Source organism: Odontesthes bonariensis, chromosome 2 (assembly GCF_027942865.1).
Source record: "Odontesthes bonariensis isolate fOdoBon6 chromosome 2, fOdoBon6.hap1, whole genome shotgun sequence".
Taxonomy (NCBI): domain Eukaryota; kingdom Metazoa; phylum Chordata; class Actinopteri; order Atheriniformes; family Atherinopsidae; genus Odontesthes; species Odontesthes bonariensis.
Window position 1 is genome coordinate 14,363,532 of NC_134507.1, and position 17,308 is coordinate 14,380,839.

At 41.5% G+C, this 17,308-nt stretch overlaps 1 protein-coding gene across 3 annotated transcripts in view; it reads left to right on the plus strand.

The window, feature by feature from the left end:
- ptpn20 (protein tyrosine phosphatase non-receptor type 20) overlaps positions 1-16,227 on the plus strand; it is a 32,295-nt gene extending 16,068 nt beyond the window's left edge. For 2 of the 3 annotated variants that reach the window (XM_075478217.1, XM_075478218.1), the window contains 23 exons: positions 420-505; positions 1,033-1,204; positions 1,712-1,923; positions 3,779-3,877; positions 3,973-4,508; positions 4,861-5,473; positions 6,186-6,356; positions 6,456-6,630; positions 6,725-6,935; positions 7,030-7,067; positions 7,347-7,433; positions 8,167-8,228; positions 8,587-8,748; positions 8,830-9,079; positions 9,213-9,316; positions 9,479-9,561; positions 11,231-11,364; positions 11,459-11,607; positions 11,853-11,943; positions 12,991-13,325; positions 13,408-13,623; positions 14,026-14,088; positions 14,190-16,227. In XM_075478217.1, coding sequence (XP_075334332.1) covers positions 420-505; positions 1,033-1,204; positions 1,712-1,923; positions 3,779-3,877; positions 3,973-4,508; positions 4,861-5,473; positions 6,186-6,356; positions 6,456-6,630; positions 6,725-6,935; positions 7,030-7,067; positions 7,347-7,433; positions 8,167-8,228; positions 8,587-8,748; positions 8,830-9,079; positions 9,213-9,316; positions 9,479-9,561; positions 11,231-11,364; positions 11,459-11,607; positions 11,853-11,943; positions 12,991-13,325; positions 13,408-13,623; positions 14,026-14,088; positions 14,190-14,300 — 4,160 coding nt within the window. In that variant the 3' untranslated portion in view covers positions 14,301-16,227. Of the gene's footprint in view, positions 1-419; positions 506-1,032; positions 1,205-1,711; positions 1,924-3,778; positions 3,878-3,972; positions 4,509-4,860; positions 5,474-6,185; positions 6,357-6,455; positions 6,631-6,724; positions 6,936-7,029; positions 7,068-7,346; positions 7,434-8,166; positions 8,229-8,586; positions 8,749-8,829; positions 9,080-9,212; positions 9,317-9,478; positions 9,562-11,230; positions 11,365-11,458; positions 11,608-11,852; positions 11,944-12,990; positions 13,326-13,407; positions 13,624-14,025; positions 14,089-14,189 lie in introns of those variants that run through there. The other variant, XM_075478220.1, reaches the window with a different exon arrangement.
- Positions 16,228-17,308: the final 1,081 nt, after the last annotated feature.

Consider the following 17,308-nt stretch of genomic DNA (forward strand, 5'->3'; position numbering starts at 1 on the left):
AAAAACGTTTTAAAAAAAACTGAAGATAAACATCAATATTCAGACCTTTATTCTAAAGCTCACAGTTCAGCTCTGGTGCTTTGTTCTTCTTTCAGTGGTCTTCGAGATGCTTCTATAGATAGTGATACCCTCTTACAAAATCTATTGGATCTATGTAGATTGAGTTGGTGTAAGATAAGTGTAAAACTTGATGGAAAAAGATCAGAATCTGATGCAGATTCTTTTTAAAAATCTTATTTTGTCTCTTGTGAGCGTGTGGAGCCACCGAGTCTGTGTCTGCTTGTTTATGCCTCAGTGAGCAGGGAGGATTTTTAGATTTGTTGACGTGTCCGTCAACCAAACACACTCACTCACATGCAAACCGTTTACATAATTGACGTTGCTAATGATGATGAGATTTGTATTTGTGCATATGACAGGTGACAGACTGCTGGAGGTTGACAGGTCCAACCTGAGGGGGGTGACTCACCAACAAGCTGTCGAGTCCCTCAAGAGGACCGGGGAGGTATACACACAAACATGCACACACACACACACACACACACATATATATACACACATGCAATATAACACATTTGCATATGTGTTCTAATTTGACTGTCCTCTCCAGAATAAACTGCTGCAAATTATTTATATTATATTGATTCTGAACAGCATTTTAGGGCCTATTTTCTCACTCTCGTTAGTGTTTTATTATGATATTATTTTAACCATGACGTAACTGAAGTTATTTTAGTGCATTAAACTTAGCATATCATGACATATAACTGAATAACTGACACCCAAAGGTGTGAGAAACTACTTCTGGAATACAGTATTAAGCCTACCTACAAGCACTTAGTGGCCCTGTGATATATTTCCCTGATGTTTACACTAATCTAGAGAAGGTTTGGCAATTCACTTCATCCACAGCTAATCATAAACATAGACAGAACAAAGTGATTATTTTTATGTCAGCCGTAATGGTGTGCAGTTTATTGTGTACCTTCAACATATAAATGGGGTTTATGGGTGCCTATCTGTTCGCCAAAGGTGGTGAACCTGCTGTTGGAAAGGGAGCCCACAGTAGTCTTGGAGCCCAGACCTGACTCGCCCTGTGCTGCCTTGGTCCACAGTACATCATACACACAGCCCCCCAGGACCGAAGTCTCCATGGAAACGACCTTGAGTGGCCGTGCCAAGGACTACAGCTTTGTAACTGATGGTGAGAGGGGAGAGGAAGAGGCACATACTCGCTCTCAAAAGAAAATAAAGAAGTCAGACAGTGTTGTGCACACAAACACAGACACACACATGCATACACATGGCCCAGAGGTGACTGTGAGTCATCTGACAGCTACATTGTGGTAGCTGTCAGAGTCGTCCAGGGCTGATGCTCCCTCAGTCCCCTGAGACTGCACACACTGAAACCTTGAAGCTGCCTGTTTGCTGGTTAAAAGGAGAGTTCTTCATCTCTACAAAGCCTCATTTTTTATTAAATTTTTCCAATAGAAATAGTAAAAAGAAATTTGGGGCAAAGTGTGAAAAAAGGAGAATCATTGCATATATTTTTGCAAAAATAAGCTCTTCTCTCAGAATAACACACTTGTTGATGAGACTGATTAATAGTTTTTGATGACAGTGTATTAAATTGTGGCCCACATTGCAGATTAAAGATTGCACAGCGCATGTTAATATTCCAAAATTCCCTTCCATCTTCTCTGTCTTCTAGAAAACACTCATGAAGTGGTACTGAAGAAGAGTATGTCTGGTCTCGGCTTCAGCTTTTACATCTCACATCTTTACTCCGCGGCAGACCGTGGTAGCGTGGTCCGCATTAAACGTCTGTTCCCAGGTCAACCAGCGCTAGAAAGTGGGCTGCTGCGAGAGGGAGATGTGATTCTGTCTGTCAACAAAGAGCGTGTCAAAGATCTCTCATACCAGGTTGGATTAGCATATTTAAACAGAAAATGTTCCTTATTCAAAAGCACAGTTTTTATTACATAGGCTATACTAGCCTAATTTCGAGAAGTTTTCTAAAATCATCAGGAAGAACTTAAATTGTAATTTGTATATTTGTTTGTCCTTATTTAATAAACATAAAGACAAAGGAAATTAATGCTTAGCTTTTTCTGGAATTTGATGTCAGCAAACACACCCAAAAAAACTTTGCAGCAAAAAGCAAAGAAAATTTCTAGAATATACAAGTAACACCATTCTGGAAGATTCTGCAGTCAGCAGCTTAACTGGTGACAGGTTAGGATGAAAGGAGCATCCACCAAAGGTTCAGCCTTTCCAAGTAAGGATGAGTCGTTGTTTACCACTTTGTGCCACACCCTGCAAGGCTTTCTTTCAACCTCCAGTGGATAATATTGTGAAAAGATTTAGAAGTCTTGGAAAATCTCATTGAATAGCATGGGTAACTTGCATATGTGTAAAGGTACCACCACTGCAGAGGCTGATGTTGCTGTTTTGGAGGGTTTTACAGAGAGGTCCACGGTTATTTCAGCAGGACAATACCAGACGTCATTCTGCACAACTTACCACAGCGTAGCCTCATAGACGCAGAGTGTATATGCTTGACTGATAAGAGTCAGACAACAAAGAGCACAGACTACTGAGCTTAGATCTTGTATTAAGCAAGAAGGGGTACAAATTCCTCTGAAAAACTACAACTCGTACTCGTATGAAAGTACAGTTAAAGTCTTTTCAGTATTTTTGGCATCAAATTCTAGATTTGTTTATCATTTCTAGATACAATGAAGTTGGTCAGTGAAAACATTGAGAAAAATGTCCTTTGTAGTATTGTATGTCAAACAAAAGTTAAAAATTAATACACTATCGATTTAAGTTTTTGTTGCATTTAGAAAACTTCCCAACTTTTCAGGAAAGTGGCTTGTATGCTTTGATTATTCATGCAGGTTCTAACATGTGGAAACGTGGAGTTAACTATGAATATGAGAGAGAGAGAGAGCTTTAAGACTTTATGCTATTATGAAAATACAGCGGGTCATTCTGTCTGGACATTCATAATAGTTATAGTGTACTAGTAGTAATAGTAATAGTAATAGTGATCGTTTACTAGCAACACTAGTGGCCTTGTTCTTTCTTAAGATCAAGTCATCGGTTCACTAATCATTTAATCCCTTTCAACTGAAAATAGCAAGCTAGTTGTGTCACAGTGTCCGTGCCATTTAACCTTTTATACACTGCTAAGGAAAGCACAGTGGGATTAACCCCTTAACGCCTATTGTCGCATATATGCTACAAACCGTTTAACTCAATCAACCAGCTGAGATAGCATCTTTATTCCCCCAATGCCAGTTAGTCCATATTCACTACGGACCTAGGAACCTTTATATAAATAAATATGTAAAAAAAAAAAGGGTGAATAAAAAAACGTTGGTTTTTTTCACTGTTATATTACTGTGTTGTTGTTATCTTATTATTGACCATTATGCCTGGTGTTGCAAATAAGCAACATACCAAATTACATACCAAACATACCAAATTGACCAGGATGCCTGTTGTCGCATATTTGCAACATACCAAAATTTCTATTTATTTTTTGTGCAAAAGTGAAATTAATAATCTCAGCATTATTTACCATTTACTTAAAGGCTAAAACACACACAAAACATTTTTTTTATATACAGCTATATAAATTCAGGCGTTAAGGGGTTAACACAGACTCTTTCAAGTATATGATAATCAGATAGATGTTTTCATTTGGAGTTTGTATCGAGTGGTACCCAAGCCCAACATTCTTTGACCATGACACTTTTCTGATTTGTCTCAGAGGGTCTTGTTCCTGCTACGTGGAGCCCCATCGGAGGTTCATCTGCTGATCTGCCGACCAGGTTCTGGAGTACTCTACGATGTAGATTATAACTCACTGGTACGTAAAACAGACACAGATCACTGTACAGACAAAAAGTCTCATAGAAGGCAGAAATCCAGACGGACTTTCTTATCTTTTGTCTGTCTCTATAGAGTCCTGCTCCCGTACGAGAGGTTCGATCCCATTCTCTGGATATCCGACTCGGAGAAGACTACACCCGGTTCCTTAAGTCGCCAGATAAGGTCAGTGTACGTGTGCAGACGGTGCCCCACACCCAGGAGGAAGATCTTACCAACACAACAGAGAAAAGTCCTGAGCTTCCTGCAGCTCCACCACCCCCGGAGAGCCAAAACAGTCTGGATGGTGACATTCAGGATGATGACCTGCCTTTTCCGTCTCCACCTCGCACACCCCCCTCACCAACATTACCCACAACTCCTCCATCACCAGTCTCGCCAGCGTCACCAGCATCTCCCGCCTCACCTGCAACTGCCTCTCCACCACCACCACCACCACCACCTCCACCAGAGCCACAACCAACCAACCGGGAACGGAGGGAACAAAAGGGAGGAGACACTAAAAGAAGGGACATGGATGGAGAAGATAAGGAGGCTGCAACGACACTGAGCTCAGCGGTGATGTCGATGGATGTTTACTCTAAGACTTCCTCTCAACCTGTATATACCAGGTAATATATAGCATACAGGAGACACACATGAAAATGATTACCTTTCTGTGTTAATCTCTTGTCAGATGTTTTCATCCATCATTCCTCCCTTAAAGCTTGTATTGTCAAATAAAAAAAAATACATTTTATAACTGCTTTACCAAGTCAACCAATGTGTATAAAAAACTTCTTAAATTACTGCTTGACTCTACATATCGTACCAAGTTGTTTGTTTACTACCAGGTCATTATTCCGTTCACCTGCTGAATACTATGGCTCTAGAAAAGATGGTTACTCATTCACAACTCCTATACTGCCAATTAGACAGTATTCAGACATTTGATCGTACATTTTGGTGTCTCCTAATTTGCAGTGGAATCAGAGAGGAGGCTGATGGAAGTGTGACCTACTGCCTTATGGGAAATGGACTGACCATCATGGCGGATGAAGAGTACCTGACCATCAGCTCCACAATGGAGGCCCCTCACAGCCTTCCCATCAACAACACTCCAATAACAAACCCCACAGACTTCGGCTCTCAAACCCCCAGCAGCTTTCAGACTCCAAACCTCAGTTCCCACGTCCCTACTACCAACATCTCGCCCCTCAACGTTTCATCTGACACCTCGGACTCTTGCCCCATGGCCCACTCATCCCAGCCGCTCACAACGCAGCCACCGAAGACCAAGCATCACCCGATCCAGCAAGCGCTTCTTCCGAGTCACTACAAAGCCATCTCCAAGAACATTCGGCCTATGGTGCCTCCACCTCAGCCTCCACCAACGACCCCCATCACAGCCCAGATTATCTCCTCCGTGCCTCCCTGTGCCGGCGTGTCCACGCTGCCGCCCACAGTGCTCGCCCCGCCTGCCGAGAGCCACACGCAGCTCAGAGAAGAACCAGAGAGGAAAGTAAGAGATTACAAAAATGATGATGATGATGATGATGAAGAGCTGGACGAGGAAGAGGAAGAGAGTCGGAGAAAGGTAAGTAGAAGATTTCTGCTCTTACCTGAGTTTTTCTACACCATGTATAAATATATCTCTTGGACAATGCTTGCAAACATTCCATGTAATTAGTCGAACATTTTGGCTTTGGATCAAAGAAACAGTGATCCTGTAAAAATAGATGGTCAAATCAAAGGGATGCGTTTTACGGAGACTAAAAGTATTTGACCATTTAACAAGGTCCGAGTCTTTCTTAAAACTGCTCTTTCACAACCATAACTCTTCAGTGTATATAAATCAGCAAAACGTCACTTTTCAGGATAGGTCGCAATTAATATAACACAAAGATCATCTGTTCAACAACCACGATTTTACTTTGCAGTAGTCTGGTAATGTGTTGTCAAAGTCTAATATAAACATTTTCTTCTCTGAGTTTGTGATGTAGGACCTATAAAAGACCTGTGTTTTACCTGTTCATCTACAGCAAGTTCTTACGCACATGCACTTATTTTTATTACTTTTATTGTTATTATGTCTCAACCACGAGAGAAAAAAATATTCATACACAGGTACACTTACAAAATGGATCAGTTTCTTTTATTTTGTATTTGCTACAACAGTTCCTGTACATTTTAGCGAGAAGTTGAAAAATATATGTATATGTATATAGGAATGTAATAGTAATTTGAAGAATTTTTTGTAACTTTGACATGAGATTGAGATACATATTTCTCTTTTTCTTTCCTGACAGGGACTGGTTAAAGAGTTTGAGCTTACAGTGGTCCTGTCTAAGTCCCGGAACGGAAGCTTTGGGTTCACCATCACTCGAAGCAAACTGGACAACTGCTATTATATACAAGAAATACTGGACAACCCAGCCAAGGCGGATGGGCGGCTCAGGGCAGGAGACAGGCTGATCATAGTAAGCACATGACTCCAAACATGCCTGAATATTTGAAAACAATATCTCTGGATGTGCGATTTTGGTTTTAGCAAACCCTTCTCCGTCATTTTCTTTCAGGTAAATGGGCACGACGTTACCAGAGTGGCAGATGATGTCGCCATGACGATTCTCAGGTCATCTCCGAGAAGACTGAATATGACAGTGGGGAGAGCAGTAGGAAACCTGCTGGCTCCACCTTCCTGTGACAGCCTGCCTGACATTGTTCTCCACAAGACACCTTCAGGACAGCTGGGTGGGACCTTGTACATAATTTTGCTCATTTTGTAGACGCACCAGTCACAACAGTCAGTGTTATTTGAATAAATCTCTGTGTGCGCCCTCTCCAGGAATAAAACTGACAGGTGGTATTGGCAGCAAATGGCAGGGCATCTACTGTTTGGAGGTGGTGTCAGGCTCCCCAGCCAGCGAGGAGGGCAGCGTCCAACCCAAAGACAAGATCCTGTACATTTGTGGCAGGTGCACCCTGGGAATGACTTTAGAGGATGCAGTCAAAGCATGTGAGATCGCCCCTCGTAAGGTTAAGCTTAAAGTCATCAGGTATGTGCCATCTAAGGCTAGGAAGATAGACACTCGCATTGGTGCTTATGTTTTTGTTACTCTTTTATAATTCTGTCATTTTTGTTTGTCACAGAGAAGAACAGCCAGTCAACCCAAAGGCTAAGTGGAATGGTAAGAAATTCCGATGGATTTATGGCATGGTTTCGCATGCTTGAGTTCAGTCAATGACCCATACACAGGATAGTTTTGTTTGTTACGCATCAACTGTGCCGATGGATTGCCTAGAAACCAGATATGCTTGTCACGACCTGAATAGTGACAACTAGACAAAAACATGAGTGGAATGGGAAGAAAGGTGACTGCTTGTCTTTGCATTTTGCAGCCTTGGTAATGCAAACTAATTGTTTTCTTATCTAATCTATAAGGTCTGAACAAGTTTTTGTGTAACAGGTCTCTTTGATTGGAAAAAGGACAGGAGGTTCTTTGCTCGTTTTGAAGAGCCCTCTTCTCCCGAGAGACAGTTTCCTACCGAAGACAGTGAGTTTTTTTCTTTCCATTGCCTCATGTAATTCTCCATTTACCTCCTCCAAACTCTCCATCCGCATGTTCAACTTGCAGCGTAACTGGTTCCCTTTCACCCTTTTCCCTGTTGTCCCATTGTCTGTGTGAAGCCGGAGCTTGGTGCTGACAGATAGGTCCCTCTGCAGCTGTGTGAGTTTGTGTGAGCGTCTGTGTGCATGCATGTGTTTGTGTGTGTGCTCTGAATACTGACAGATAGATCCTGGACTCTCACAGCGGGATTAATAATTAGCAAGCCTCATGCCCTCCACTGGTGTATTGGACTGCAACGTTAAATGCATCACACACACACTCACACGCACGCTGAGAGCCATACAACCAGTGGTCTATGGAGCAGGTAGCTCAGTTGCCTGGTGACAGTACATGGAGCACTAAGGGATAGCAGAGAGGATCACTCTGAAAAGCTCAGCCTTGTTTATCTGTCATAGAAGAGAGGCACCCATCAACACTTCTCTAAAAATGGGTGAAGAGGGGGGAGGTTGGTGTGTTGTTTTTTCCTGTGTGACTGTTTTGGAAATTCCATTGGCTGAAATTGGCTGGTCCTGTTAGCGGAGGGCCAAATTCCAGACACCACCCCTTATTTAACTTTTAATAGTTCGATTGTTATTTTCAGAAAGCATTATAATGGGTGCTATGACAGGACTTCTCAACGTTGGAAGCTACTTCATCAATAACTCTTCTTGTTTTTCAGCTGAAGCTGTGTGTGCGACTGTTGCCAGGTTCAGATGTCTCTCTCTCTCCCAAGAACAGGATGTAAGTTTATAAACATATCTCGTTTTTTCCAGCGGCTCCTTGTTTCTCATGTGCCCCTTTAATGTTGTCACCCTCATCATCTTTTCATCGTGTGTGTTTCTTAAGCAGCCCATCTTTTCAATTGTTTTTGGAATCAAACTGTAACATGATTCTACTCCACGTCAGTGTTCGAGAACATTCTGTTTGATGATGTCCTCTTGTCGTGTCGTATTCACAACATAATGGCAGCTTTTAGAAAACATAATGTGCTCCTGTAAATTGACATAAGCTATATGTAAATAAGCTAGAATCAAAAAAACAATCTGTCTCCAGTGTTCACCAAATTCTCTATTTTGGATTTTTTTTTTTCTCCCTGTAGAATTGTATCATGCAAGTGGAATTCAAAAAACCAGAAGGTGGAGGTCTCGGCTTCGCTTTGGTCGGGGGAACAAATGGCAGCATGCTCAGAGTGAGGGAAATCTGCTCCGGTGGAGCGGCCGAGCAGGACGGTCGGCTGAGAGTGGGGGATATTCTGTTAGAGGTAACCACCCATCATACAGCATTACTGTTTTATTAACCTCCATTACACGAAAGACTTTGATTGTTACTTTGTATATACCAGGTGAACGGTGTGATTGTGTCTGGGCTGAGCCACAGCAAGGTGGTGGATATCCTGCGTAAAGCAGAGGGTACTGTTCAGCTCACCATCTGCAGAGACATCCTGCCCCTGACCTACGCTGAGTCACCTACACCACCAAACATGTCCGCACAAACTGGAGCTATTTTTGCCGAGCAGCCAGCTCCGGTATCCAGCCCCGATGCCTATTCCACACCTGACGTCATGCTGAGTAGGCCAGTTGAGCATCCTCCTGGTATAATTTCCAACAACTCTCTTTCTTGTTATCAATCATTTGTCAAAAGTAGATGCTCAGTGTCATCTTAACACCTGGAAAATTGATAAAATTTTATCTTGACGTTCATTGACAGCTGAAATTTGTGTTTCAGAAGTAAATTCAGACCCGGTGGTTAATGAAACAGAAGTTATCCTAACCTCACCGCCTCCCCCACCTCGCAGAGTGACCGTTGTAATAGATGAGACTTCAGTAGAGGTAACACTATCAAGGATAAACGCTCATCAACTATTGTGTAATATTTTAATCTGTATGTATTTTTCAAGTTAGATCACACCCCTCCTTACCTACTTACTAACATCTACTAACATCTTGGTCCTCCTGTCTGTTGCCTCCTCTGGCTGCTTGTCTGTGGAACAGGAGAGTTGTAACAGCTCCCCCTCTCATCAAGCTTGCTGCCCATCTCTCAATGTCACTGACATGTTGCATGGAGCCTCTGACAGGTATTAACATCCCGAACGTCTCTCCTCTTGTCTTGTCTGTGTATTTCCTCTCCTATCTCCCTTCTCCACCTCTTCCTCTTTTCATCTGATGTGCTGGAGTTCCACTATCAGCCACAGGGAGGGAGCAAAGAGCAATACAAATGGCACAATATGTGTCACCTGGAATACATGTTGTTGTATTTGAACTTTCAGCCCCAGTAAGACACACACAAAAAAAGAAAAGTTATATTTAGGGAATGTATTAGAGTAGTCTTTGTAACCTAAAACAAACAGTACAGGAGAAGTTCACACACACAGTCCTGATTAAAAATGTTGCCACTGCTGAATTGTAAGTAAAAATGAATTCAAATAACCAATATATAATAAATATATATGGACACTAGTATCAGCAACATACGGATTAATTTGAATTGGTTAATCAAACAATTTTTTTTTTTTTTAAAGCAAGACTCACCTGTATTTTTTTAGCCATAGTAAAGAGAAGAGAGTTGTCTGAGAGCATTAGATAGGTAATTGCCAAAAAAAACATACCAGTTCCAAAGGCTACAAGCTAATCACCAAAGATCTTGAAATCCTTGTTTGAAAAAGTTATCAAGCAGTTTCACAGTCACAAAACTTTAAAGTTGCTTGCAGGACATGGCACTGAGAAGAACATCTAAACAGCTTCAAACTGACCTGGTGCAATCTAGTCCCGGAGTCATTAAACCCGCAAACTGAACTAAGCAGTAATCTGTGGGTCAAGACAAAGGAGGACAGCACTATTTTTTTTATTTTATTTCCCCCATTGGGGGATGAATAAAGTATTTTTCTATTTTATTCTGTTGTATTCTATTCTATTCTATTCTATTCTATTCTATTCTATTCTATTCTATTCTATTCTATTAAAGGAAATTCACAAAAAGCGACAAAGAGTTTGCAAAAACAGTCTAATAAAGAGAGCTCTTTGGGAATTCAGAGCTTGTGTTTCTTAATAAACTGTTAGATTAAGCTCAGAAGGAAAATAACTTGCTCTCTAAAGTAAACACGAATTAGGATTGCTTTGCCGCCTCTGGTGCTAAAAGCAGTGAATGCACCGATGTAATGGTGTAATCAGAAATTGAAGAATTGAGGAATTTTAGAGTTTAGGAAAGGTCTTAGTTCTGAGAAAGTTTTAATCTGACCAGCAGTGAGTGTTGACTCAGGTTAAATTATAAAACCTTTGTAGAGCTGAATTTCCCCATTGCAAAACAGACTTCCAACTTTAATGAGCTTGAACACACAGCCAGTGACAGACACTATCAGTAGACAGGTGCGGGATGCTTCTCGATGCCCAAGATAATCATTTAAAAGTTGTCATTGTTGCCAAAAGTTCTCAAACCAAGTACTAGTGAGGGGTGCCAGTGATTGTGTCCAGTGTATATTTTTCAATCATCTAAATGAAATACAATTCAATTCAATTTTGATTACACAGATTTGGTTCGCCTGCAATGATTCCTGAACACATTCGAAAATTCTGTACTGGCGAATGATGGCAATATTTTTGACCAAGAGTGTGTTTTAGCTTCTTGTATATACTGCATTTTAGGTGGGAAAGACGCAGGAAAAGGAAGCTCAGCCTTGCATGATTTCATCCCTCCCTACTGAAGAGTAAAAATGGTGTGGTCTCACCCCTGCCTCCTGACTCCCCCAGGAAACAAATTGTGACCAAACTTTTGGACCAGTCTTGCAAAGACATCCGAAAAACCCAGTCAGACGGTTGGAGCAGCGAAGAGGATGACGACGTATTTGACGCCACAAGTCATGAAGTGTCCTCACCCCAAACAGGTGTTAAGTCATTTTTTACTACTGCTTTCATGTGTCGTAATGAAATATATATCTTAGCAGGGCAATAAAAGCAAAGGGTTGCTCTTTTCCTCAGGCCCACCCTTAGTGTCACATGAGGAACTGGCCAGTCTCGCGATCATAATTCCAGCCAAGTCCAGTCAGTATTCAGGCTCCAGGGTCAAAGCGCTCATCCAGATCCTTCAGCATCAGGTCGACCAGCAGGAACTGCTCAGAGAGTTCATGGTGCGTATGTGTTATGGACACAATAGTTTAGAGTACGCATCAACAAAGAAGTATACTTCACCTCTGTAGAATTGACTTGAAAGCTGCATAAATTAGGTAGCACGCCACTGACTTTTGATCCACACATATAAGCGATATAGAATTTTTAACGCACCGTGACTTGCAGCAGTGACGCAGACACACACTGAGACTACTTTCATGGCGATCATATTCTTCCTGTTTTGTGCCTATGTTGTTCATTGCAGGCTCTGGAGCATCTGAAGCCTTCTGACAACTGTCTGGTGGGAAAAGCGCCTGAGAACAGAGACAAGAACCGCTACAGAGACATCCTACCCTGTAAGAGGAGCTCTTACACGTTCTCGGGCAGAATGTGTAGTAAAGCTTGTAAAAGCTGGATACTCACAGACTTGGCATTTATAGGAAAGCCTGTTTGTTGGCACTGTTCAACCAGAAGGCATAAACTGACTATTGAAGAAAGTAGAGATATTTGTTGACAAGGCTTTCGTAATTTCTGCACCGCATTTGGTCTCCCACATTTAGTCGATAATTTGCCCATACTGCACTCCAGTATAATTTTCTCCAAGCCTCCCAAGTAAGTAATGATGAGGGTCCTTGTTATTATCCAGGATTAAGATCTATAAATTTAGAAGCAAATTGTATTACAAACTGTCATTATCATAATGAATTACTTGTAGTAGATGCAGAGAGAAAAGCTCCTGTGTGTGTGTGTGTGTGTGTGTGTGTGTGTGTGTGTGTGTGTGTGTGTGTGTGTGTGTGTGTGTGTGTGTGTGTGTGTGTGTGTGCGCGCGGGAATTTTCTGCTCTCAAAGATTAGCCAAGGAATGTTATTAATGTAAACAGAGTGGCCAAACACACACAAACACAGACACGCGCATGTGCAGTATGTACAGAGGTGTTTTCTTCTCAAACCCTCACAGAGTGCAGGGGTGAAATGGGTCAGGGTTAAGATGAATGAGTGTGATAAAACAAGTAGTGACCCCCAGTGGAATAAATACCACTGCCCCTCACCATATGCCTTGCAGATTGTTGCAACTGCTGTTTGTGCAAGTGCTTAGAAAAAGTCAAGTTATTTACTGCCCAAATACCCTGCTTGCCATTCATTTTCAGTATCCATTTTGTGGCTTTTTGGACTTCAAAAGTGGGACCCAGTAAACATTCCAAATTTTCTTAGGTCAGTCAGTTGTCTCACCACCAATCAATGTGTTTACAGCACCAGTTTGTTGAGCTCCAGACTGCAGAGATGTTTGCTTAACTTTATTTTACCATCATATGCATGGTTGTGGCAAAATCAAGATATTGTTTGTTGTTTATAAAAATTACATGGAAATTAGGGTGTTCTTTCTGTTTCTTTTTTTTTCCAAAGATGACCAAACGCGCGTTGCCATTGGAGAGAACCAGGAGTACATCAATGCAAGCTTCATTCGCATGCAAGTCGGAGCTGAGGAGTTCTTCTACATCTCCTGCCAGGGGCCTCTGCCCTCCACAGTGCAGGCCTTCTGGCAGATGATCTGGGAAAACAAATCCAATGTCATTTCCATGATGACACAGGAGGTAGAACGGGGAAGGCTCAAGTGTCACAAGTACTGGCCAGAAAAGCGAAGCATGCCCTTGGACACAGGCAGGTACAAGCTTCACCTGGATAACCAACAGTACCTGGAATATTTCCACATCAAAGTCATCCGCATGGTGGACATAGAGGTGAGAAAAGAGTGCAGTGTTGTCATTTTGATCTTACATTTTAAAGAGGCTTGCTTAAAAGTTCAGCTACTTGTCATTCCAGACTGGTGAGACACACATTGTTCATCACCTGAAGTTCACACAGTGGCCTGACCACGGCGTGCCACACTGCTCTGAGCAGCTGGTTCGCTTCATCCGCTACATGAGGGCGGTGCACCACAAGGGGCCAATCACCGTTCACTGCAGCGCAGGCATCGGACGCACGGGAGTTCTCATCTGTACCGACATCATCCTTAACCTCATTGAAAAAGACTTGCCTGTAAGTGGAGGCCAATCTGTTATGTTACCTAATAAGTTCACATGGTCATAGTTTTGTCATGGAAATTGCCATTCAGACTCAATATCGCAGTACTTATCATGGCAGAACGTGTCACACACATAGAAATGCGGAATATATATGTCATGCTGCTTGATAAAAGACTTTTGCAAAGTATGCTCCTTCTGGGCTCCTGAAGAAGCCTCCACTCCTCACTCCTGTGCATTTAAACTAGTAGAACCTTGATGGCTGAAGAGGAACGATTTCTGAGTCACATAAGGAAACACAAGTTGGTATAATGAAATGTACCCTTAGTTTTGGTCATTGGTTGTTCATTTTACAAATAGAATACAGCCAAAGCTCACAGTCATGCTGTAGTTGTGCCATCTGTCTGTCTGTTTTCAGATTAACGTGAGCGACATTGTAAAAGAGATGAGACTTCAGCGGCATGGGATGATTCAAACCAAGGTCAGTGCAAAGGAAAGGGAGCAGTTAAAGATGAACGTTCAAGCTATTTATTTTTTCATCTAAAAAAAAGCTACATATGTCCTTTGTCCATCTCGTTCCAGGAACAGTACCTCTTCTGCTACAAAGTGTGGTTGGACGTTTTACAGGGGATTTTACAGCTTCAAGGCAACCAGTGGCAGCCAGAAAGTCCTAGAGACCACAAATTAGTTTGAATGTTTCCACCTTCAGCTCAGCTACATGTACCTGTAAAGCATAGGCTGCATACGTTCAAACATGTGCAGTCTATCACAGCAGAGTGATTCACTGGTGAATCGCTTTTGGCAGTTTTGTTAGCTTTAAAATCTGTTCATTTCTGTTTTGTTACAATGATTGAATTTTTTTGTTTGTTTGTTTGTTTATGTGTTCTCAGTGCTGTGATTATGTCAACTTAATTTAGATCACTGAGGTTATTTTGCCTTTTCAGGTTTAGTCATTTGCCTTCTGTCTAAAGCATCTTTTTTTATTTTGCGTCGCAGTTTGATTTATTATTGTCTTTTGATTGTTCAAATGACATTTATTCTGAAGTCATACTGCATGGAATTGGAAATCTGGTAATCTTCATATCTTTCATCTGCCAGTAATGTCATCAAAGTGCACAAGTGTACAATCATCACCCCTGTGTTAACATCTATTTAACTCCATATTGAGTAGCATTTCATTAAGCAATGTGTTTTCATGTCATTTAAGTGCATTTTTACCCTGGAGAGGGGGAGCATTTGTGAAAGTGAAACATCAATGATTTTTCAGTTCATCATCTGAGGAAATTAAAAGAATCAAGTGCCTTGGAAAGACACACCCCACTTGCATCACAATGAACCCAGGCTGTTTGTCACAAGCGGGTGGGGACATAAAGCAAGAAACTGATGTATGAGCACAGTAGTTAGATTGAATATGAAGCTTTTGGTCAGTTTGTGGTCTGAGGTTAAAGTTTGGTTGAACCAAACCAGAGGAGGATTACATCTCATCTTAGTAGTTTGATTGTAACTTTGACAACAGTGTGATGTCCGCACACCGCCTATCTTTTTTTGTTTGTGGGCTCATTTTATACAAAACACTATCAATGTTTTAAACACAACCTGCACATCCTAATACAGATAAAGAATGGTTCAATATAACAAATTTTTGAATGAGTTAATACCTTTTCAACTCACTCTTTTACTGAAATTTGGACAAAGTGTTAACATTGAGGATCCTTTTTTTTTTTTTGTAAAATGTACAAAAGTCATTTCGGTGTAGTTTAGCTGATTAGTTGCGTGGCTTCTAGGTGTAATTTGTTATGTGTTAACATCCTTTATCTGTATTCCACAGCTAATTTAATACAACTCAGTCAAAAATGCAAAAAATATGATGAGGTTTACAAACTTTCCATTTTGCCACTTTAGACGTTGTTAAAAGCGACACAGGTACATCCCCAAATCACAGATCAAAGATGATTCATGGCTGCTGGTTTGAACCTCAACTTTGGATGTCACTGCTTGTAAGCTTTGTTCATTCAGCTGCTAACAAACACACACCAGCTCTCTTATTGCATGCAGACTCAAAAAGTGCAGACGTTCTGTCCTGCAGTTTGATCGTACTTGAACATGATGAAAAATGTGGAATGTAACAAAGCAACCCTCTCCACTAGGAAGGGGGTTTAGAATGTTGCTCTCTTACCTGATACCATTTTCCAAATTGTTCGGAGCATGCTGGGAAGACATATGCAGTACTGTACCTTTGCCACGTGGGTGGCTGTGCTTAGCCGTTACCCTCTGTACTGCATATGTAACATCTCTTCACTCAATGCTGGTCGCCTGGTTTCCAGCGATACTAAAACCCTTGGTCATGTGCAAGTTCTCTTTGAGATCGCGTTGATAAGTTTTCTTCCTCACATCGTGGAAAGAACAAGCAAAAGCACATTTTGCATTCATATGTGAAAATGCATCTTGTACAGTCAAGCAAATGCTTCTGCAACAGCATTGTGAAATGTAATAACCCTTAACTGCACAACTGCTTATTTATGCTAAATTAATAACTTGTCACTGTACCAGCGACTATGTAACCAATAACTGAGAACAATGTAATACCTCTCTCTTTAATTAAAACCTATTCTGAAACTTGTTTGTGTGTTATCCAACACATTTTACCCATGACTCTCAACACACAACATAACTCAAGTTCAACAATGGAACAAGAGCGGCACAGAGGGTTTTTCCCCGACGGCACACACAGAACAGAGAGCCGGAGGTGGCCCTAAATCTAATTCCTCTGCACCTCCTCTCCACTTTTACTGCAGGGTATACTCCCTCTCGGGTTTTACTGCAGGGTAAATAAGTCGGTCTCACAGGGGCCTTTTGTGGCAGCATGGAAACCCCTGGAAACACACCGCACACTCTGCACACATATAAACATGATGCAGGGGACATAGCAGATTTACTTGCTCACTTTTTGCTCTGTTTTTTATGTGTAGTCCCTCTGCCCTTGTGCACTATATCAACCACCACTCACACAAATGCACTATCCCCCAGTCACCCAGCCCTCTTCCTTCTAATTCTCTTTGCGCAGACCTCGTTATTGCTGTAAGTTATTACAGCTCAAGTTATTGAAGACCCATTCCAGTTTATAGCTGTATCATTTCATTAAAGAGCTGACTTTCAAATCACAAAGTGAAGGAAGAATTACTGACTGGCACAAAGATCATATAAGTAGGGAGGCTGATTGCTGTAAATCAGCTGAGCTCCAATTTCAGCTGCATTAGAGGAACATGACCAAAGATCGGAAAGGAAATTTCTTCCATGGAGCATTAATTATCTTGCGTAGTCCCACAATATAGCAACAGGAACATGTAGTGCTGGGGAGATAGTTGGTGATAAATCCATTAACAGGGCTGATGAGCAAGAGAGTTTGATTTAAAGGCCAGTGAAACGTGTGGAAAGGTGAGCATGTGCTTTCAGTAAATCTTTTGGCTCTCTGTTGGACTCTGTAACACAGACACAAGCCTGTTTTCTTTTTCTACTGATTAGGAAATAGCACACAACTTATGTGCTGCTAAAGCCCTCCAAACACCTGCACACCACCCCCTACCAATGTCCCATCCTCCTTTGCTGCTTCATTGCGGACTCCTGTCAAATTTGAACTTGCATCTGTGTCAGTCTTCTTCAAAGAAAATCCTTCAAAATCATTTGGAACTTGTGCTTTTATT